Source organism: Branchiostoma lanceolatum, chromosome 3 (genome assembly GCF_035083965.1).
Source record: "Branchiostoma lanceolatum isolate klBraLanc5 chromosome 3, klBraLanc5.hap2, whole genome shotgun sequence".
Lineage (NCBI taxonomy): Eukaryota > Metazoa > Chordata > Leptocardii > Amphioxiformes > Branchiostomatidae > Branchiostoma > Branchiostoma lanceolatum.
In genome coordinates, this window is record NC_089724.1 from 3,206,641 (window position 1) to 3,229,611 (window position 22,971).

The 22,971-nt window shown below is 41.7% G+C and overlaps 1 protein-coding gene across 2 annotated transcripts in view; it reads left to right on the plus strand.

Annotated features, from left to right (window-relative positions):
- The first annotated feature begins 522 nt into the window (after positions 1–522).
- LOC136429733 (gamma-aminobutyric acid receptor subunit delta-like) overlaps positions 523–22,971 on the plus strand; it is a 92,291-nt gene continuing 69,842 nt past the window's right edge. For both annotated transcript variants that reach the window (XM_066419683.1, XM_066419682.1), the window contains exon 1: positions 523–588. In XM_066419683.1, coding sequence (XP_066275780.1) covers positions 541–588 — 48 coding nt within the window. In that variant the 5' untranslated portion in view covers positions 523–540. The remainder of the gene's footprint in view (positions 589–22,971) is intronic.

Here is a 22,971-nt window from a genome sequence, read left to right on the forward strand (position 1 = left end):
AGCAAGCAATAGACCGAATTGACTGATAGCTTGTTTTACGTTGAAACTTGTCAATAATAGCCTTTGTCGCACTTTTCCGATATGGTCTTTGAACAGCTCAAATTGACCCAGTTTTCTTTAAAGGAAACAAATCCAGCTAATCGTTCGGCGCACGCGTCGTGAACAAAGAAACCCCCTTAAGCACCCAGCGGGCGGTGCGCCGCGGACCGTGCATCCATATTTTATATAGCGGGGTGTTTGTCGTCGTCTGTCCGACGATGGGCCAATTATTTACTTACAGATTCCGTCCGCGTTTCACTTATCTAGAGGGTATGGGAGGGGTTCTTCAGACATCCAGTTCCACAAGACGTCCAATCGAACCCCCATGCTGCCGTATGTCATGCTCATTTACATTTCTCACAGAATTATTCAGACCTTAATAGACAACACAGTCGCACATACACCCATTCCTCCTCTGTGCTACGTACACCATATAGGAGTCTCCAAACCCTTAGAGCAGCCCCTACTGAACTCCAGTCTACCAGTCGTTCCTACAGTTCCATGAGAGGCAAGTCGTGTAGAGGTCTGCTCCTTCCCTCCGCTCTTGAGGTGAGTTCACTTTTGCCTTTCTAGTTTCAAACACCAACGTCTTCAAGAATCCACCAAGCTTGCCATAGCGAGATAAATCTGCAAACTGTATTACAATTCTTACTGTTCCTCTTCAACGTGGTATCTATTGGTGATGAGGACTACGACACAGGCGGGTACGTTATTTGTTGGACCGTATGTAGCTTGTACATTGCACAGGGTCGAGCATTTTATATTGGCGGAGCGTCTGTTCACATTTGCTCTGGCATGCCTGTGCCGGGACAGCGATCTGGTGAAATTACGGAGGGTGAAAAATCTAGGTCACTGCGACACTCTAGGAGCTTCTAGAAGAATAAATGAACTTTATTGCTCGGCAATTGTACACGGTAAAATTTATGGCAACAATTATCCAACAACAATACTACAAGGTTCTATGGGGGCACTCGTCTTCGCAATACATCATGCGGTAGACTTTGTTTAAGACTTTCAACCAACTACTGTAGATAACTGCATTATGTCAGCTAAACGTCTTCAGTTTTACGTGTCCCTCTTTTCCTTTGAGTGACCATGGGGAGTTCTGGCTTACGCATAGACGGACGCTTGTGCTTTTGTATTTGTTATCATCAAAGTTTTTGATAGTTTTGTAAAATAGTTCGTTTTCCATGCTGTTCAAGTAGCGGCAAGGATATAAGTTGTATGTAACTTGAGTATGCCAACACCTTATCTTCTCCCCGTTTTGGTTCATGCTTTGTGAATAGATGCATTGTACTTCAAGTTCTTTCTTGATTCTGCCACTTTTCTGGCTGTATTATCCGCTTCTTCATCGAGTACATGTTTACATGCTTGCTGCAACGAGGTTGATAACCTCCTTGGTTGCTCGACCTTAGCGCTACAGGAATGTCGCATAACTGACAATACGTCTTAGCTCTAAGCAGGGAAATCGGAAGACATCGGACACTGTTGTCTTTAGCTATGCGGAAATCTATACGTCATTATCTTTCAATTCGTCTACAGAACTTGAGGACATCGATTCTGCGCGCTTCGCCTTTACTGTAATAAGACATATGATTTACTCAGGAAAAGTGTTCCGTTTACTCAAATAATCTAACAAACCACAAACAGGCAATAGAAGGCATACTTAACTCAAATATTCCATTTCTATTTTGTATGCGGAACTGTTAAAATGATTTACTAACTTGAGTGCAGTGCAACTTTTCCCTTGTATTTATCTCAAAGCAAATAAAAATCCCATCAGTAGCAAGCCAGATAGGTATTGGGTAATGGAACAAATACAGTACTATTCTTTACATTGGGGTTCTATCGGATGAGCTTTAGATATTGTCTGTTCAATAGACAACATTTGTTCCTCGTCGAATTCCCTGTCTATCTTGGGATCCACAACCCCCTTTATTTGATCACCGGTACAGGCAAAGACGTCTGTAGTAATTTTAGGCCTCGTTGCGCACGGTGAACTTGGGGATCTCTTCAATCCCAACGCCGCAATATAACGTCCGTGCGACCGGGCTCTTGGGTGCCGGGCAATAGACCGAACCCGTCGAACACTATATCGAACACATCGAACAACCTTGTGTTCTATTTCGAACACCTCCGTCAAAAATAGCGGAAGTGTTCGAAATAGAACAGGGGGTTCTATATGTTTGATATGGTGTTCGACAGGTTCGGTCTATTGATCGGATCATTCTCCGGTCACCCGACATCATTGACGTCTGTTTCGGCCCAGTAGTAATTTTAGGCCTCGTTGCGCACGGTGAACTTGGGGATATCTTTAATCCCGCCGCCGCAATAGAAGGTTCGTGTGTCCGGCCTCCCGGGTGGTGGGCAATTGATCGGATCATTCTCCGGTCACCCGACATCATTGCCCATCATCTGGGGCCGATCGTTTGTGCAAGGATCCGCTTAATAGCATTTCATCGACACGGCCTGCGGGTCGGTCTGGGGTCTGTTTTCTTTTACTCAATGGCCACCTCGAATTGCTAAGGGTCACACGTCCTAACCCGGTCGGGCAGTTTGTGGGAACTAAAATATGATATAAAAGACAACAAAACACACAGAACGTAAAAGATAGTCATGAGCATAGTGTGTGTACATTTCTGTACAGCTGGGCCCCGGTTTGGAAAGGTGACCCTGGTAAAAGGAGACCCAATGTTACGGGTTACATGAACGAGACTGTAACAGCATCTAAGAATGAGGACTGACTGACCCAATATGAAGAACAGGGGCTACAGAGGCAGCTCAGGAAGTTCTCTACCAAATTTAGGCCTCTATGCAAAAAGAGCTAGGGGAATTTCTCCGGTACAATGAACCTGTAAATACTACACATAGTGTTTGTCTTCTCTGTCACGACTAGTGGAAGAGTATCTCTTTAGTTAGCTAAACTGGTTCGAGATCACTTTTTTCACGCGTTCTACGTCCACTGAAGTCAATTAGAGCAGGAACACATGATGTATCTACAATGCATCGATCAAAAGAACAATCAAGATCTCAGATCTTTCGGGATATCTGACAAGGAACCAAAAGCTGCAAAAGAATCGATATCCAATTAGCCATAGAAATGTACGTTTCACTCAAAACCGTCCTATACTTTAAATCCAGGTTTGATACATTATAGATGTACGAGGGGTGATAAATAAGTTCTCGGCCTCACACAGAAATAAGGTGAACAACTCAAGTCTCGGGGCATCATGATATGGTATGAAGTCTTTTATCAATATCGGCCAGATTTCAAATTGTTGTGGTCAATACTTTTCAGTCGATCTCCTTTTGGAAATCAGTGGCGAGAAAATAAGAGTGAACTGTGATCAGAGCTGAGTGGGTCGATTTGGTCATGCAATAAAATCTACGAAGATATTGTCAAAATGTTTGATGAAAATTATCTTCATATCTTAACTAGAAAGATGTAGATATTTCATTTGAAAATGAGCGAGTTGAACTGCACACTTCAGGCCTAGGTCTCAGCTCAATTGTCCATGTTTTTATCTTTCTCTTTCAAATAGGGTCACTGGGTGTCGGCTACAAAGTAATGATCACAATGATTTTAATTTTGGTAGACGTTCATAAAAATCTGATAACAATTATGCCTCAAAATTCGAGTTCTGTACCTTATTTCTGCTGGGTGAGGTCGCGAACTTGTACAACACCCTCGTACGACTTTGTGCATGTAAATCTATGGCATTAAAAGCTGCACCGATGATGATATGCATTTTAGCAGACATAAACCATGTAATGATATACATAACCATTCAATTTTCAGATAGTTAACATCAGTCATGTTTCTAAGGCTTTTGTTGAATTTTGTTCGGTTGTCAGAATTTGTACGGGGAATATGCATATGTCCTAATCAGAGCATAAATACAGCTCATCTCATATTCTTATCGAGTACGTGTCACTGAGTAACAAAAGTTGTCAATAATTTCTAAGCCTTTTGTTAAAATTCTTTTGGCTGTCACACTTTGTGAATATATCCTCACCAGAAATGCGTATCTCTTCATCAGATCATACATGTAAATAGAACTAATCTATATTCATCGCCACCAGTGACTTTGCTAATGCGATACTGAGAGATGTAGAATAGATACGACCGCTGAAGGAACAACGTGATTCGATTATGTGATTTTTCGTATATCTAAATAACGTAATTGTTCAGTTACCGCATTTATTTTAACGATTGACATCTAGATCTAGCAATGTGTTGTTTTTGTTTTCTTGGTCTTGTTGGAACACTAGACAAACCTTCTATGTTTGAGTTATTGAGTTTCTTCAGATCTTTGTAAAAAAAAAGCCCGACAGTGTATGCAATCATTATCTACGGTACATTGATGTTGATAAACTGTTCCCGCAACTGCTCTGTAATGATGCAGGCAGTTGTCTAGCCGATTCAATACACGCATGTGCGACGGTTTGTCTGAATGGTGCTCTTGCGTGTACCTAGATTACGCTTACCTGTCAAACGTTTGTTACGTTCGTGGACATCTAGATCTGCACATGAATCGGAAAATGAGAAAGTCTTTCCCACACCATACATGGTGCATAGGGTGGTGCCTACTCCCGTATCTACATAGCCCTCGGGTCACACAGCGTTGTGCATTCACAACAGCAGGAGGCTAGTCCATTTGAAGTGGTGCGATTTCAAGTTCAACAGTACAAAAAATGAGGAAATTCCTTTGTAGACAGAACCTGTTATAATGGATTTGAGATAACGTAACGCAACGTAAGTTTGAAAGGATTCGTTTGTATCGAATCGTTTGTAAAGAGAGGCGATGTGTCATACTCATGTTCTTAGGGTTTGCCAATCAGGACGTCAGGGGTGCTAGTGTCACCAAAATGAAAACAGATCTGCAGTGGATGTCACTCGAGGAGAGAAGGAAAATGTCCAGACTATGCATGATGTACAAAATGACTAATAAATTGGTGGACGTACCAACTAATAAGTATCTAATACCAGCTCAGAAAAGGACAAGAAATAGCCATGCCTTTAAGTATCAGACTTTTCAACCTAGGATTGATGTGTTTTTAATTAAAAATTCGTATTTTCCTAGAACGATCGTAGAGTGGAATTCGTTACAACCAAGTACAGTGGAAGCATCCTCATTAGATAGCTTCAAACAATGCATGCAGTTAGATATGCGAAGGTTAGACGTGACAGGTCGTTCGGTGTAATATAACCAGCTGCTGCCGCGCCGCGTGCCTGCGAAGCTGGTGTGTTACGCCGAATGGCGGTTATACCGGCTATATAGATACAGATACAGATACAGAGGACATTCCACAACTCTCAAGCTTCCAGTGATTCATAGTTTTGGTGGATAAGGGATGACTGTATTGCAAAAAGCCCATGAGAAAGTCATGAAAGATAGTCCTAAAGCTTTTTTGAGGCCGCATGGGCAGTGAGTTGTTATCCACTGTGTTTAGGGTACGATATTACAAGGCGGAGCCCAACCCTCTCCTTCCACCGCCCTTTACCTTCCCAACCGAAGTCAGGTACCCATTTTTACATATGGGTGGAGAGGGGAAAGTCGTGTGCTTTTTCCAAGGGAAGAACATCCGTGGCATGTTAAAGGATTCCAACTCAGGACCTCTGGGTTCTGGGCCAAACACCTTAACCTTTATAAGTTGAATTAAACGTCTTTAAACGTCTGGCTGCTTCAAAAGTTTATCCAGTTGCCTGAGTTACTACTTTCGGCGTACCCTAACCTTTACGTTAAAACGACGCCACGTTCAGAAAGTCCTACGTGATCAAAAACTTGGTTTATTCTCTCCCTCTGATCTCATAATAAAAGTATGCGTCATCTTCACGGCTGTTGACCCCAGTAAAGACATAGGGAAGTTTTACGGTTGGATTCATAGTCCCCAGAATAACGTCAGTAGTAAATGCATCCGACTTCCACTGCCCATAAAAGCCCATTCCTGGCGGGATAGGTATTTACCCGCCGGTGTCTCGTTAAGGTCTTTTAATTAGGGTTCTATATGTCCTCGTAGAAGTACCGGTATTCGGAGAGTCCATACGATAAAATGCAATGGGTTTAATTGATTTTGACGAACAGCCGACTTACAGAATACGATTAGTCCTGTTGTCTTTATAAATAGATAAAAAGACATTCGAGTAATTCAATAATGAAAGACTTGGTTTTATTATCGATTATTATAGCCCACCAAATCACTCCTCGGGACTGCTTTAGAGTTGAGAGGTGTTCCGGACTACTAGTAGTTTAAAACATCTCAACAGGAACTTTTTATTCTATTCAGTCAGAAACCTTGTTTTTCTTCCACCACTTTATTCACCTCCGCCAATTTTTACAGGCAAGTTCAAAATCATAACATCATACTTAATTTGGAACCATACGTGAAAGTAGCATTACAGAAATGATACAATATTGTAAACAAAAACTAACTATCTGTGACAAATAGGTGCATAAAACCAGTCAGAAACCTTTTGTGTTCCACAATATCAGTCGTCAACCGTATTCTTACTTTGCTTTAGTTAAAGTCCTCCCGCACCAGACGGTGCATAATGCTTAGGTCACAATTGCGCCGGTGCCCGTCGGGGATGTAGCCCCGGCCGGGCTCTGATGTTTGGGGGGCACCGGCTGTCGTGGTCACAATTAAAAGTTTTCTTCACGCTGCCCTGCAGGGGTCCCGGGGTGCTCCGGCGGGCACTCGGTGGCATTTTTTGTAAAATTTTCATTGTCGGTCTCCGGCAGGTACCCGTCAGTTGCTCTGACGGTGTCTTGTAGTGACCCCTGCGAGGTCCGACAGGGTACCGCGTGCTTATCACATCCAGGTGGGGCAGTTGTAGGGACCCTGCCGAATGCCCCGCGAACGACGGTCGGGCATCAGGCAGGCTCCTCGTGGGCACTCTCGGGGGTATATAAAACTACACTGGAGCTAAATAAAAAACACGATATACGAAGTTTACGCCTTAGTTCTACTCATCTGATCTGTAACGTCACACACTTGACCCGGTCTAAGAAGTACACACACTTGCTCTGTGCACTTGGTTTGTTTCAAAACAATAGTTAATTCTATACTCTTTGGCGATGGCACCAACATATCCCTTTCCCACAAAACTTTGATTCTCAGATACAACTGGCTAATTAAGATATGTGGAAAGTACATGGTTTGAAGCAAATGAGTTCCAAACAAAGTCTACAAAGACAGATTGCCTTATTTCATGAAGTAAAAATCAAAGTTATGATATCATTAAGGCCAAAATGTTCCTAATAGACAAAAGAAACAGACCAACGTTTTGGGGGTAATAATAGATGAAAAATTAAACTCAAACGCCTAATCTCTGCTATAAGTAAAAATCAATTTGCTGAAAGAATTTAAGTTATTGTGAAAATCGAATACATCATCCCTCAAAAGATTCTCACAACTATATCATATGCAACAGTCTTATATACCGATATTTAACTTACTGTAACATTGTTTGGGGATGCGCCTACCATGCAATTCTACATCCTCTTACAACTCTCCAAAGAAATTCACAAGGATAGCCACTGCTTCTGACTTTTGCTGAGACAAAAAGCTAGATATCCACGATATCAATAAATATGCAAACAATCACATTTTTCTGGCGTTTGAAAGTGCCATTAAAACCCATTATAGCCCACTGTTGTAGTAAGGAAAGGAAAGGAACATGTAGTAGTCAAATGTTCAGTTATTATCTAACTTTAATCTATACTTAATTATTTGCTTATCATTATCTATAGTTATCATATTCTATGTATAGTTTTGCTAGATTATTTATAATTCATAATCAAGTATAGACCAGGAGGGCCTAGTATAAGCAAGGACTATATAATGTGCTTGGTATAACCTATATACGCTTTTTCCTCCTCCCAAACCTGTTTTTATCTATTGTTTATCGTATTACGTATTATAAATTGTATTATTGTGCAAATTAATAAACAAACAAACAAACAAACGAGCAAACAGACAAATAATTACTTGTCCCGGTGGACTGCCGGCACCCGTAGGGGTACCTCGCGGTGTTCTCACGTTGAGGTCACGGCCACGTTTTGTCCGCGGGGCCCGGGTTGAATTTAAGTCAGAGTTAAATTTGTGTCGGGTCCCCGCCGGGCCCAAAAATGGCCCGGTAGCCGCAGGGTTCCCCACGGGGCCACGTAGGGGTCACGCCAGGAAGTGACAAAAACGGCCCGGGAACTACCCGGCAGGGCCCCTTTTTCCAATTGTGACCTAAGCATTAGGCGGCGCCCATCTCCGTTTCGGCAGCCTTTGGGCCACCCCGCTTTGTGCAATCACTACTGCAGGGGTACATGGTGTGTGTTCAACTACCATACTCTTTCCCAAATGCTGAGTGCTAAGCATAGAAAGCAGTATGTACCATTTTGAAAGTCTTTGGTATGACTCGGCCGGGGTTCGAACTCACGACCTACCGTGTGCAAGGCGAACACTCTATCCGCTAGGCCATTGCACCGGTACCTTACTTACTTTGCTTGCCATCTCGTTAATTTTTGTAATCGTAGTGTCTAATAGGACATCATTCATAGATTCAATCATAGGCAGGGCAATCAGAGATGGCAGGCCTCAGCCCTTCAGGTGCCCATGGCGTAATCACCTTAGTACTTTGTATTGTATTGTATTGTATTGTATTTCATACGCGGTAAACCGCCTCATGGTGTAACACGCCAGATCTGTACTGAACAGTACAAGCTGTATATCCGGACAGACTTCTTTGCTCCACTCACACCGGGAAGGACCTCTACTCTTTTCGATAAATGTGGTGGGTTCTTTTATGTGCTCAAGGCGTGGCTCTCCTCAAACACGGGACCTCCATTTGAAGTCCAATCCGACGGACGTCCCTAACCGAAGCTAGGTACTCATTTGCGCCTGAGTGAAGTGAGGAAACTCGTGCCATTCCTAAGGGCACAACCTCAACGGGACGAATCAGGGGACACCAGATTCAAACCCAGGACCTCTGGGTTCTGGACCAAACACACTGCCACCGCGCCACCGCGACGCCGCCTTGGGCCCCTTACAATCCCAAGTGTTACACATACATGCAGACGTGCCAAAAACATCTTAGTCATAAGGTTAGGTTTCCAAGATTATGATCAATATTGGAGAGAGATTTAGATGTTACTATGAACATGACCGACCCCTACCGGGCTCTTAGGCTTTTACATCATCAGTTATGTAACTATCGTTAAGATCTGGAAAATCTGCAGCTGACGAATGAAACAATAGGGAATTCAGCATATTTCCCTGGTGGAACTTTAAAATCAATAATTATGTCTCAAGAAACCGGAAAACTCGTTACAAGTAGCATTATCATCAATTGCTACTTGTATGCCATTTTTTATATTAATTGCTTTGTTTTGAGTAATAGTGGCAACCCCGTCGATTAAAACATTACAAACTTTGATGGAAATGTCCCAACTTGTAATTAAGGGTTGATGACCCGCCCCGTGGTGTATATGGTGTCATAACGCCTGGTCATGTACTATAACCACCGAATAGAGCCACACAGTTTTGATGAAAATGTACCAATATATAGTGCATGAACAAATTAGAGCAAGATGGCCGAAGTTTTCATGGCACTGCCAAGGAGGAGATTGTTGCTGCTCTGGACTCCCAGGTAATATTTATTTTATTTCGCACAGGTAAAAAAGAAAATAATGCATACACATAACTAATCAAAATACATGGTGCTGGGGAAAGTAGAGATCAATCTGATCTAAAGGATGCCTTCCCATTTTTCTTAAGCAAGATGATTTACAATAATGAATTAAAGCGTAGAAACAAAAGAGTAATTAACAACTTAATATCATAACAAGTAACAAATCAATAACTAGTGATAATAAAAGATATTAAAGATATCAACTAAATTATAATGTATAAAAAACAAATATGGGAAGAGATAGAGGAAGCAAGGAAGACCTGCAGCAACCTTCAAAGACACACTTAAGAAGGACTCATGCCTTACGGTTGACAACATGCATTAGTACCAGAAAATGAGGGACAGAGACACATGCCTTCACGACTGGAGACCGGAGAAACCTGGACTCGACAGAAGCAGAAGCATAATCAAGTGCCGCACAATGACCAATCCGGTTACCTTGAATGACTGAACTCCGATGCCCACGACTACTGGTAAATTATGAAACTTATTGTTGTGTTTACGAATGTGGTCGGTAGGAAGGAGTCCTCTCTCTTCCCCCTCCTCTCCCTCTCTCTATTTATCTATCTATCTTCCTGTTTAGATTCCAGCCGAAGTGATCCATGAAATACAATCCCTCATTTTCAACATCGTTTTTTTTTACTTTACATATAGAATCTACATAGTACAAGGACGACTACTTGGGTTTTGTGCAACAGAAATGTGGAGAACATGTTGGAAAACGACTCTACAACGATTCATCACTCTGATATCAGATAGAAAATCTTGATGTCCTAGCAGATTTTCTAGCTGATGGTCGATCGGGTAACCGGAAATACAACAGCTATTTTTCCTATACCTGAATCAATTACAAGACAATGAGTGAGAAACAAACCATATTTGGGTTGACCTTGCTCCGAGTAAATCTTTCATATCAGTGTCTACCCACTGCGCAAGCTGGAGGGAAAATATATCATCGTAAACTCGGTAACCTCCAATAGATCTAATTTACGTGAATGTAGAACCGATTCACCAGATACTATAAACCCGCGGGATCAAATACCTCATTCCGTACAAGCCTTCAGAGACATCGTGTTACGTGGGTAACGATTTTTGCTTTTGGCTTAATGTCAGAAAATCCCGCGGAATTATGCCTGTGTAAACCCAATAATCAACTTTCACTACGGGGCTTTTCTGCCCAAATTGATGTTAGGGGAAACTGCTTGATATGTGTTCGCATACAATGTTAATGACCCAGTAATTGTATCGGTATAAAGCGCATTACCGTTGTATAAATATGTAATAAAACAGCGACTGTTCCGTTCGGTTTATCGACTTCACGTTAAGACCCATTTAGGTGTACTAGGAAGAAGGATGCAGCGGTTACCGTTTCAGGCTGCTTCAGGTGATTTGGCAAGATGCCGCCTTTGGTTAATCTCCAAGCAGGAAGCCAAAATCTTCAGTTTTTCGGGTAGCTTGGGAACGAGTAGCAAGGAAAGCGTAACGATTTTGCCCCCTTCATCTGCTTGGAGATTAGCCTTTGGATGATCTCGGCGCCCTGTCAATTTCTAGTACTCAAGCAAATGTGCCAGTCGGTCTTGTTTTGTCTTGTTCTAGAATTTGGCAAGATGCCGCCTTTGGTTAATCTCCAAGAATTTGTTGGAAGCTAAAATCGGGCTGCTAGGGAACGAGTAGCAAGGAAATCGTAACGATTTTGCCTCCCTACATCTACTTGGAGATTAACCTTTTGTTGATCCTTGCGTCTTGCCAGTTTCTAGTAATCAAGCAGATGTGCTTATCGTGCTTGTTTTGTGGGTCTTCTGCTGTAACCCTTTTCCGCGTTTCTACCACCCGAATGTTCGACCGATTCGCTCATCAGTATTTCTCAGCTTTCTGGCCTGATCGCTCTGGACATGTGTGTTTCATTTACGCGTGACGTCAGCAACGGGTCAAAGGTTATTGGAAGTCTATTTCTCCCCCCGTCCCGTTTGAAAGAAGGTTGGTGCGCCCTGATGTCCTGATGTAGATTGACTTCCTTACCCGTCTCACAAAGTAGCCATGTTCGGTATCCAGAATATCAACACACATACCAACGAAACTGCGTGACCCATGGACTCAATTAATCTTCAAGCAGATCTATCGGTGGCAAGGCAGAGTCAAAAGGGCCAACCAGTATCCAAAGCCACCGGAGGCTTTATTTAGATACTCGTTGGAGCTTTGGTAATACTGCCTTGCCACCGATAGATCTGCTTGGGGATAAGGACTGAATATGAATATGTTGTGAAAAGTCTGTTGACGAAGAGCTGGGTAGTGTGTTCTTAGAATCTGATTTTTAGTGAACGCTCAGTTTCTCAAATATACTACTAACTGCAAGGAGCTCTGTTGGAAATACTTTGACACTCAATCTGGTAGATGACTCGTGTTTGATTGTGATTGCGGCCTTTCCAAGTTGTTACCCTGAAAATAAGCAGCAGCATACCTATCATTATATATAATTTTTGTGTTTTTTTAAAAAACTTATTGAGTTGCGTATACGTAGCCCATATGGGTACGTGGAAGCTATGTTTAGAATCACACAACCCCATATAGGTACTAGAACGAATAATGCCGCTCTTCTCGTGGTCCCGTAATGCTCATCAGGGGAAAGCGCTGTTTCAAATGAGCCACCGCGGAGAGGTGAAACGGTGGCGATAAAAACACATTTACAAAGAGAGAAAAGCCCGGAGGCATATTGCAGCTCCTGCGTATCCAGTTTCTGCGGTTTTCACCTCTCTTACCTGACATCTTCTTTGTAAAACAGGAAGCGTTTTCGCCACGTAACCACATAGCTGTGGCTACGGAGGCTAGGATAGGGGTGCCAAGTACGTTAGCAGAATTTCGCGGTGTAAGGAAAATGGACATTTTCACTGAGCTTTAACTTCACGGTGGTGGCAAGTGATTTACAGAACGGATGTATGAAGGAATCATAGATATGTTTTTTCACGGTGATGATTTGTTCACGATACAGAGGTGACCGTGAAAACACTGAAGTTAAAGTGACAGTGAAAGAAACAACAAATATAACCTATTTGGGATAGAATCATGTTATAGTTATGGGTGTTCTAGGAGGTAATCAAGAGCATCGGGTGTCGAAAGGCCAGGTGGCCAGTGGACACGAGTTTGTGGGGTCATGGGTGCGATTCCTGGCATTCAGGCCTGACCAGACATTATGTGATTGGGACATGAACTTGACATGACTTTGATCACTCCACCCATGTGTAAACATGAGTACCTTACTTTTTTGTGGTTTGTTTTGTTTGTTTGAACCTTTGTTTATTCATGATAAGCTCAAATCGGCACGCAGGCCGCTTTTCATTGAGGTCATGAGGGAAGAGGTAAAAGTCAGACACAATACAAAAGAGATGCACAGTCATTTAAGTCCTAACTCTATCAACATATATCATTACATATATATGGTACAACACATACAATCGGTACAACATACATCATATAATAGGGCAAAAGCTGGTTGGGTAGGTAAAAGACGGTGGAAGGAGAGGGCTGGGATGGGTCTTCCAATACCATGCCCTAGACAGAGTGGATGACATCCCACTGCCCCTGCGGCCTCATAAGTATGGCACGGTTCCCTTTTCACGTAAAGACAATCTGGTATTTGGTAAGCCGTATCACAACCAAATAATCAGCTGCTCACAACGCAGTCGAACTTTCCATAGATGTACACATATTGGCCTCATTAAAGTTAAAGCGCAATGAGAATAGAACGTGTGATCTGCCAACTGATATGAAAACTTTAGATACCAATGTCAGAAAGTTCACGGATAAACTGACCAAGATTGTGGAAGCTAAATGATTTTAAATTCAGATTATTTTTCTGATGCTGTAATTTGCATGTATTATCGACTTTGAAATTGGTTGGATATCTGTGTTTGTTTTTGTATGTATGTATGTATGTATGTATGAAGTTGAACACTGGTAGATTAGCCCCCTTTGGGGCCAAATAGTATCTCAATAAACTACTAACGTATACTATAATACTATAATACTATACTATAATATTGTAATCGTATAATAATGAACTTCCAATGAACTTTCTGTGAATGAAAGAGAAGCATAACGATATATATATTCTTTGAAGGGAAAATACTTAAGTGTGTGTGTGCGTGTGTGTGTGTGTGTGTGTGTGTGTGTGTGTGTGTGTGTGTGTGTGTGTGAAAGAGCAGCATAACGAAATAGGGCAGCATTCATTTCAGTCTAGCTAGGGGCGCCGGAACAAGCTTGTTATGACTGGTATGGATCGGCAACAGTCACGGCAGGGCTGTTATGGCCTGTAAATGAACATCCTGCGGGAACCTCACGCCTTTCGCACCGGATTTGTAACGTGGAGATGAAGAAGGCGTGCTTGTGCTGAATGCGTTTCCAACGGCACTTCTGGTGCTTTGAGGACACTCGCCACAAGGCAGATATAACTCACTTGTAGTCAATGGCTTCACAACCTACAGTCTATTAGGTCAAATAACAGTTACTCAAGCAACTGAATATGATTTTGGAAACATCATATCCAGTTCCATGAGTAACAGTTATTTGGCGTATGGTATTACCTGGATGTCTAACCTTCATCGTCTATTAGATATGGAGAAATTGAAAAACAAAACAAAAACTCGTGACATAGCACAACCTCCATATAAAATCTTTCTAGTCCAGTACCATGAAATATTAGTTTCATATTGTACTCAGCAGCGGTTGTCATAGCAACATGACATGGGTTTCCGGGGTTCATAAAATGGACCATTTCTTCTACCACTTAAAAGGTCTTGAAAGACTTATATATATATGTGGCTGGCGAGGCGCCCGGAAGCGTTTCAAATGACACCTCTGTTGCTTAGAGGACGCTTGCTGTAAGGCAGGTCACGTACAATGAGTCTTATTGTTTGTTTGTGTTATCTTTGACTTCTAGATAAAAAAAAAACAATAGTCATGTTCATCTGAAAAGTATACGAATGGCGTTTATTGCATGTTCACATCCGTGTGGGCTAACCGCAACTAGGTTACAGTTTTAACAGTTTTAGCTGTACGATATAATGTAGGAATACAAAGGTGCAGTACAATATCATGAATAGGAATATAGGCAAACTGATGATAACAATAACCATTAACTTTGAATGAAAGACAAGATAAACCAATGGGTATGTTCTGTAGTCATTACCAGAGTCCTTCAGTCTACTGGTCTCTTCTCTCTAAATATTTACAAGATTCTACAGATGTAGACGCATCGAAACATTTCATTAAACATATGACATCAACGGCCGGTATAGATGTTTTTATGCCCTGGTTATCAACGGGGTGGTAACAGGAAACTGCATGATCAGTTTTGTTTGCTGATGTAAACTACGGGTTAAAGGTTACACATGTTTAGTTTGCATAGGCATTGTAAGCATTCTGGGTGCCTCGTCAAGATCCCGGTGTAGAGACAAATCTCTGCTTTTTCAGATCTTTGCTCCATGGGGTATTGTATTTGAGCTGGAGTTGGGGCTAGGGTTAGCTACAGGTTAGGGCCATGTAATGTTAGGGTTATGGTCGGGTTAGCAAAGACTTCTGCTTGAAAGCTACCACGCCCCACGAGTGTCCACTTCGCTATTAGTAAATGTCACTACGATAAAGTTTTCAGCATTATTTCATGTCAATTTTTTGGCCCATAATATTTCTTTGGTTGCCTTTGAACCGGGTGGATGAGCTAGCTACATTTGCTTGAAAACATCTAATGATATCCTTATTAATTACATTCCCAAAGAAGGCGATTCTTAATGATTTACACGTGTTCCTTCACACAATGTACAGCGCCCTCGTGTCCTGATATCTCCCCAGTATCGAATTCTACACCATTGCGATAAGAATAATTAGTTTTCAGGAGGGAAGAGTGGTTTTGTTATCTTGTATCTACAGGCAGACTTTAGGTATCCACAGATTAAAGCCATGAAAAGGCAGCGACAAAATGCCGTAGTCAGTAGACCGATCCTGTCGAACACCACATCGAACGTATAAAACCACCTGTTCTATTTAGAACACCTCCATCAAAAAACAGCGCTATAGGACAGAAATGGCTGGTCAGTCGGCATTACTGACAACCTAGCGACGGCGGCCATTTTTGTCTGTCGAAGCCCTAGTTTTTGACGGAGGTGTTCGAAATAGAACAAGGGGCGGGGCTTTGGGATCGGTCTATTGGGACAGGCTTCCGGCAAGAATAGCAAATCACTGTTTTAACGCAGCATTACGACTGAAATTCAGCGATAACATGCACACGTCGACAATGATGCCATTTTCATTCCCCCTAGGGGCACTTCCCACATTACAGATTACCGATTTAACCCATAAAATAGAGGAGAGCTAACCTTCCAGCGGGGATTGCGTACAAGAACAAATCGTTAGTATTAAAGGTATCAAAACGAACGAGTATATTGGGATTGCTGTTTTAGGCTTGACGCTTCATCTTACTATCACACTCCGTTCGTCTGATTCGTCAGTGTTCCCTTTAACCGAGGACACCCTATGCATAATATCCTTACTTAAACAATCATCCAGCGTGCGCTTGATCAGATTTTCTCTAACCAAGCTTGTTCATTTTGAAGTACCGTAACATTTACCATGACACATTTTCTAAGCCCGCCTGCCTCATTGTTTTCCTTTATCGGATTTAAAGGAACTGATCATCCATCACAACTTTCTAAAGGTTGTAAAATTGATCAAATCTTTAGCTTTCCCCAAAAAATAGCCTCATGTGCAGAAAGTTGGAGTTACCGCCAGTACTTTCTTGCCAGAACGGTTGGAGAACTAAACAAGCTGAGCCATATTGAAACACATGGCCGATCATCAGAAAACAGTGCAAATCAAATTTGTAACCCCCCAAAAGCGATTATAGACAACCGCCTGCCACCACGAAGTAATCTCTTATCTGATGTAGCAATCGGTCTGCTTTGGGCGTGTTTGGCGATATTTTGTACCTTTTGTCGGAAGATTAATATGTACTTTTTACAATGACAGGGGGATACGTTTATTTGTATCTATATAGCCGGTATAACCGCCGTTCAGCGTAATACACCAGCTTTATAAAGCGGGCTCCAGAAAAACGTACAGAACACCTCCAAATACGTACGCTCAAAACGAGCCCGACTGCTACATCTACTTGGAGATTAGCCAGGAAGATCAACACAGAGGCTAATGAGTAGTCGTATTTTGCCTCCATCTTTCTGAGTAGTAAACGCTTGTACGATCGGCCTTTGACCTACTTTTGTTGGCTCCCAATTTTCCCGTGCGTTAGCGCGACACGTCGCGTCGATCGACTGCCATCATCACGCAGATAGGCATCATCGACATCGGTAATTTCGTCACAATTTTCCGCCTCATTTAGTACTTAAACATCGTTCCATCATTCTTCAGGATTCCTCGATGGAGTGTTATGTTATCATCATGCGACGCGATTGCGGCAAAGTGGTCCCAATCAGAGCACGAAATCTTACTAACGGAGATTACAGAATGGATAACAGTTTGGTACATACTGCTATCGTAAAGTTTATCTCTAAAGAAATGTTTCTTCCAGTTCATTTGGTACACAATGGCAATATGTACAGTGAAAAAAAGTACTATCTAAAAAAAACTGATGATAGCATGTGGTTATTTCAGCAACCTTGGCTGCTTTTCCGATAAATACATGAAAAATAGCGTATAAGGAAAAAAGCATAAAGCAAAATTTATTCGGAGATATAATTCATATTAGATAAAACTTCTAAGTTATGGAAGCAAAAATCACTCCCCATCGCGCTAAATCTAAGAAATTGACTTTGTTTATTGATCATTTTATTGATGAATCTTTAGGGTGGTCCCTTCAGTTAGTAAATATGTTAACTGATTTCCAATGTATCTCTTACATAACAAATCAGGATACAAAAGAGAATTAAATGTCAATTTAGCACTTTCGCGTTAGAAGCCCCACACAAAACAAGAATTGTTGCTTGGCTTGACAAATAGGCCAGAATAGTGCCACCCTGCAAATGGCGAGGCCGCGTCGAGCCCTTCATAAAGCTGCCGCAAAATGAGAAAATAAGTCGTAAAGCTGACGGAAAATGAAGACGTATGTCGTAAAATATAATGTCCTGTTCATTTGCACTCTTGCGTGAATTTGAATGAATATTTTATTCGATTTAGATACGTCGCAACCTTTGGAGCTGAATTGCGTATCTCATAACAACCAGAATTGGTCAGAATCAGAATTTCTATAGTATTGTCCGTCCATTTTGTGAAAAAGTGTTCTTTGTCTATACCGCGATCCCTTTAGTGTCCAGAGATTAATTCTCCTTACCTGCAGGACTGGTGGCGGAATTTGATGCATCGCCAACGGACACTTATATCTTCCATCAGAACAAGAGTGTTCTAGAGATCTAGGTTAACAGTTTAGCAGGAGCCCGTCCAACAGTCTCTTCCATCAGAGCAAGGGTGGCTCTGCTTTGTATTTTTTCGTTCTTCTTTCTTTGCGTTGTGGTCAACCCCGGATGCCATAATGGGACGGCATATTCGAGCACAGGGAGGACGAAACAAGTATATACAATAAGAAGATCTTCGATGGGCAAATTGAATTGGCACAGACGGCAAAGCAAGTATAGCCTGCACAACATGACAAAGATACAGACCCCAAAACGAAGATTAAGTGCACGGAATCGACAATAAAATTTAAAAAATCCACCGCTAGAATCTGACTCCTTCTCATGAAATTCAAACATTATCTTCCATGAGCAAATGAGTCTTACTATTGTTAGTGTTATCGGTTGCTACCGTTAAAGTTTCATGTTGTTAAATGAGTAGTGTATCATCGTTATAGTGCTCTCAATGTAAGCCAGTAATACATTAAAAAATAGGTCGTTATGACATGGTAATGAGTGTACAATCCCAGTGAAATAGATAACGAGAAAAGTGATATCCAAGGAGGTCGCAAATCGTCTGTTTTCCCACGGTTATGACCGATAATCTCCGAATAATCAGAAACCGATAAAGCCTCCCGTGGGACGGAACATGGCCATAAAGCAATGATAAATGAAGTAACTAACGGGCTTCATCGTTACCAGGGAGTCAGGCCTCGTAGGCCGGCTCCCTTCAAGCAGCCGCCGGGCCCATTTACGACCCAGTCCGCCGACAACTTCCGGCTTGTCCCCCAAAGAGTCGGGCAGGGGATAGCCTCCTTTACAGGCTTCCCGGGTGGCGCCGGCGATAATTTGGGGGGAGGGGGGGATTGGGAACGGCGCCAAGTCGCGATTTTTCAACTGATCGGGGCCTTTTGCTGCCTGGGGAACCGGTATTGCTGGGGAACAGAAAACAATTGGTCGTGCAACTTGATAGATTTTAGAAACGTCCAGGCGTTTCAAGTAGCATCTACTGTCACTGACTACCTGTACACCGTGAAGCTTTTTTCAGTGAGATTTCCATGATAAATCCCTAGCGATTTGATTTTCACCCCAATCTACCAGCGCACTAGCTGTACATACGTGTGTTTTGACTTCGTTACATTTGAACAAAAACTGAGCCAATTTAGCACTAAAAGCTAAAAGCATTTCTCCATCAAGACGCCGCATCAGACGACCCGGAACACTTGAGGCTTTAAGAAGACGTTATTAGACGTCTTGCCCTACTTACTGTGGACAAAGGTGCGTCCAACTCAATACATCAATCGTCCCCAACATCACTCTTTTTCAGTCAGATCACTTCCACATTTCAAACAACTATACGATGTCCACAGCCTCTCTGCCAAACATTGATATGCAAATTCCGTTCTAGTCCTTTCTTTTCTGACGTTATTCGATTGTTTTTCTATGTTATATTATGTATATTATTGTTCTATTCATTTTTCAACTTATTTGAAATCAGTTGTAATAAATTAGTATTTCGAAGCATTTAGTTAAGTCTACCTTGTATTATTATTTGATTACAGTTTGTGTTATTTCTGTTATCTTATGTATTTAAGTTTAAACAATGTGGGGATTGCCCCCCCAGGGCACATTGAAAAACGCCATTACAGGCGATATGTAACCCCTGGATAAATAAAAACAAACAAACAAACAAACAAACAAACAAACAAACAAACACTCTCTACTTTTCTATTCTTTATTTCGCACATATATAAACAATGCATACAGACAACTAAGCAAAACACATTAAGATTGTGCTGGGCAAGGTGGAGCCCAATAATGTCGATGTGAATCTTTCCCCATGTTTCTCTGTATAACAAAGGATTAACGATGATAAAGGTGAAGAAACAAAAGAGTAAAGAACAACTGATTACCATAACAACTAAATGATAACTACTATATGGCCTCCGTCGGTCAGTATTGACCATGGTAAAATCCTAATTCACAACAGCCCTACAGCATCGACTATGGCTAAATAGCCCTATGCCACAAAAATCACATCTGTAAGCTGACTCAGTTCTGTTGCAAAGCTCTTTTCCGTGGATCCGCTTTTCTTCTGCGCTGTGCATCAGTCTGACTCTCCTGATTTGAGCTGTCTGGACAGTGTCTCCACCTGGAACGGTCACCTGCAAGGTCCTTCAAGTGCTCCGTATCAATATCTTCATCAAATGGTAACAAATCATAACTAACAGTAAACATATTAACGAAAGCATTAGGTTGAATTTAAAGATAACAAATACCTACCTGATCACAGAAAATTTAGCAACTAAATATCGAGCAATAATAATTTGATAGAAAACAAATGAGCAAATGACAGCAAAGAAATACAACAACATAAGAGATGCATCCATCTTTGTCTAATCTTATGTAGTTTTTCTGTGGCGCTGTGATATAAGTTGTTGTACTTGAAAGTTGCGTCGTGTGGCGTAAGTGGTAGAGCGCGCGGCTGTCAAACAATGGATCTAATCCCGGGTTGTGCACAAAGACATGTCCGAACTTGCGCCCCGACGTTGTGCCCTTGGGAAAGGCACGTAACACGACTTTCCTCACTTCACTCAGGTGTAAATGAGTACCTAGCTCATCTAGGGTTAGGGACGTCCCTCGGATAGGACGTTAAATGGAGGTCCCGTGTTTGGGGAGAGCCACACCCCGCGCACGTAAAAGAACCCACCACACCTTTCGAAAAAGAGTAAGGGCATGCCCCGGTGTGCGATGGTCCAAAAACCTACAGTCGGCCGCACATGGGTTCGCCCTTAGTAATAGCCTCTGGCTAGTTGGGTAACCCTGGCAACATGCCGAACCAATAAATGAATAAATAAATAAATAAAAATTGCGTCACTTTGGCTATGTCTTCGTGTATCGTGCCTCTAATAAAGAAAATGATAAAAACCATCAACGGTGAAGCGGGCGGGGTGGTAACAGGGATGTATTGAAGGTGAAGGGCGGGCAAACTTGCCGTTAAACTTTACGTAAAAGCTATAAAAAGTGAGAACGACGTAAACTTCCCGATAAAAAGAGTTATCTGAGTATCGCCGGTCGCTCTCATTAACGCCATTTTACACGAGGGGATTCTTTTCCCCCACAAAATTCAATTCTTGTTAGCAATTCTGATTGGTCATTTTCCATTCCCATGGCAACACAGGGCGGTAATAGACCATCTGTCGTTCCTACTTACCGCCATTTTGTCCTTGACTTAGTCAAGGTGAAAAATACATGGATTGAGAGTTATTGATGCCCTTCATTTTTGTCTATATTGTAATTTACATAATGTACAAGACGATTGTCATTTTATTGTTGACTAACCTTACATGTACTACGTTGTACAAGAAATGCTGTCTTCAATATTTGTACAAGACAAGTTCCCAAGTTTCTAATATTCAAATAGCACAGAAAAAAATCACATTCCTAATACAATTAGATAAACAATTTGTTATAAGATCCGACTGTCTTTACATTTACAGGTGTCTTGAGAAGCGAGAAGAAGTTGAACCTGTACAATCATTGGTATCTTATTACATATACAATACTAGTATGTATACTATACATACCAATAAACATGAGTCATTGTAGATGTAATAAGATGCCACATTCTTCTATCGCTGTAATTTGCTTTATCATCATGACCTGTGCTTAACTTGAAAGAGTATAAACCTGCAATAAGTTTCTTTCATTAATCCATCCATTACTTTGACACTACTCTTACTACTAATAACTTAAAGCAAGACGTATTTCTTGACAGTATTGTCGTTTTATGCCTATTAGCGGGAACGGCCCTAGTCCCGACATACCCATAATCCCGAACTAGTTTGTAAAACAAACGTTACGGTGTGAGTGCTCGTATATGATAAGGACCCATAACAATGGACTAGGTTGGTATGTTGAAAATATGAACGTCACAACGCATGTCTAAAGCCCCCCTCTCACTGGACCCGCGACGCGTTGGCGACCTCGCTGCGACCGAGAGATTTGACACCGCGCTAAACGAATTTCATCGATAAGAAAACGAATCTTTTTACGCTTTCTGTGAATTGTTGTCTTTTTAGTCCTACTTGTACGTTTTGCATGGTATTCCCATTGTAAGGTCAAGGCTAACTCAAATTCAATCTAGGACGCAGCGAGGTCGCCAACGCGTCAACAACTGACGCCTGACAAATATGTTTGAATCTCACGCTTGTTGAGGGATTGAGAAACGAATTGCCTAAAAACATAGCCTTTAAATCAGCCGAGTTGCTCAGTTAGACTTTACTTTTGATACTCAATTTTTAGTGTGTAAAACTAACACTTACAATCTATCATGAGTTCTGTGCTAAAAATTTACATGAAGGCTTCTTGGTAAATCTGACCTGTAGGTCTTGATCTCAATTTGCCATCTATAAGAGGATCACCTAATCCAACGCAGGTTATGAAGGTCAAAGTCCATGTGAAGGTCAAAATGAAGGTCTGGATTAATGGTCGTAAAGATTGATCAAGACTATAGAAAACGAGGCGATACGCGCCAGTAACGATGGACGAAACACGCATGTTAAAGGGACGTATTGTAACCGGAACATAAAACAAAATTCACTGTTTTTGCTTATCTTTCTGCATCATTAGTCGAATATACCTTATTACCCTGCACAGCAATATTCATCACGTATGGATGTGACCTTGTTATGTCGTGACCTCGGTTGGGGAGGCAAAAGGTTGTGAAAGGAAAGGGCTGGGCTCAGCCTTGCAATACCGTGCCCTAGATACAGTTAATCACAACCCACTGTCCCTATACGGCCCTACAAAAGGACTACCTTTATCCGACTATTTTACAATGTGAAATATATGCCGTAC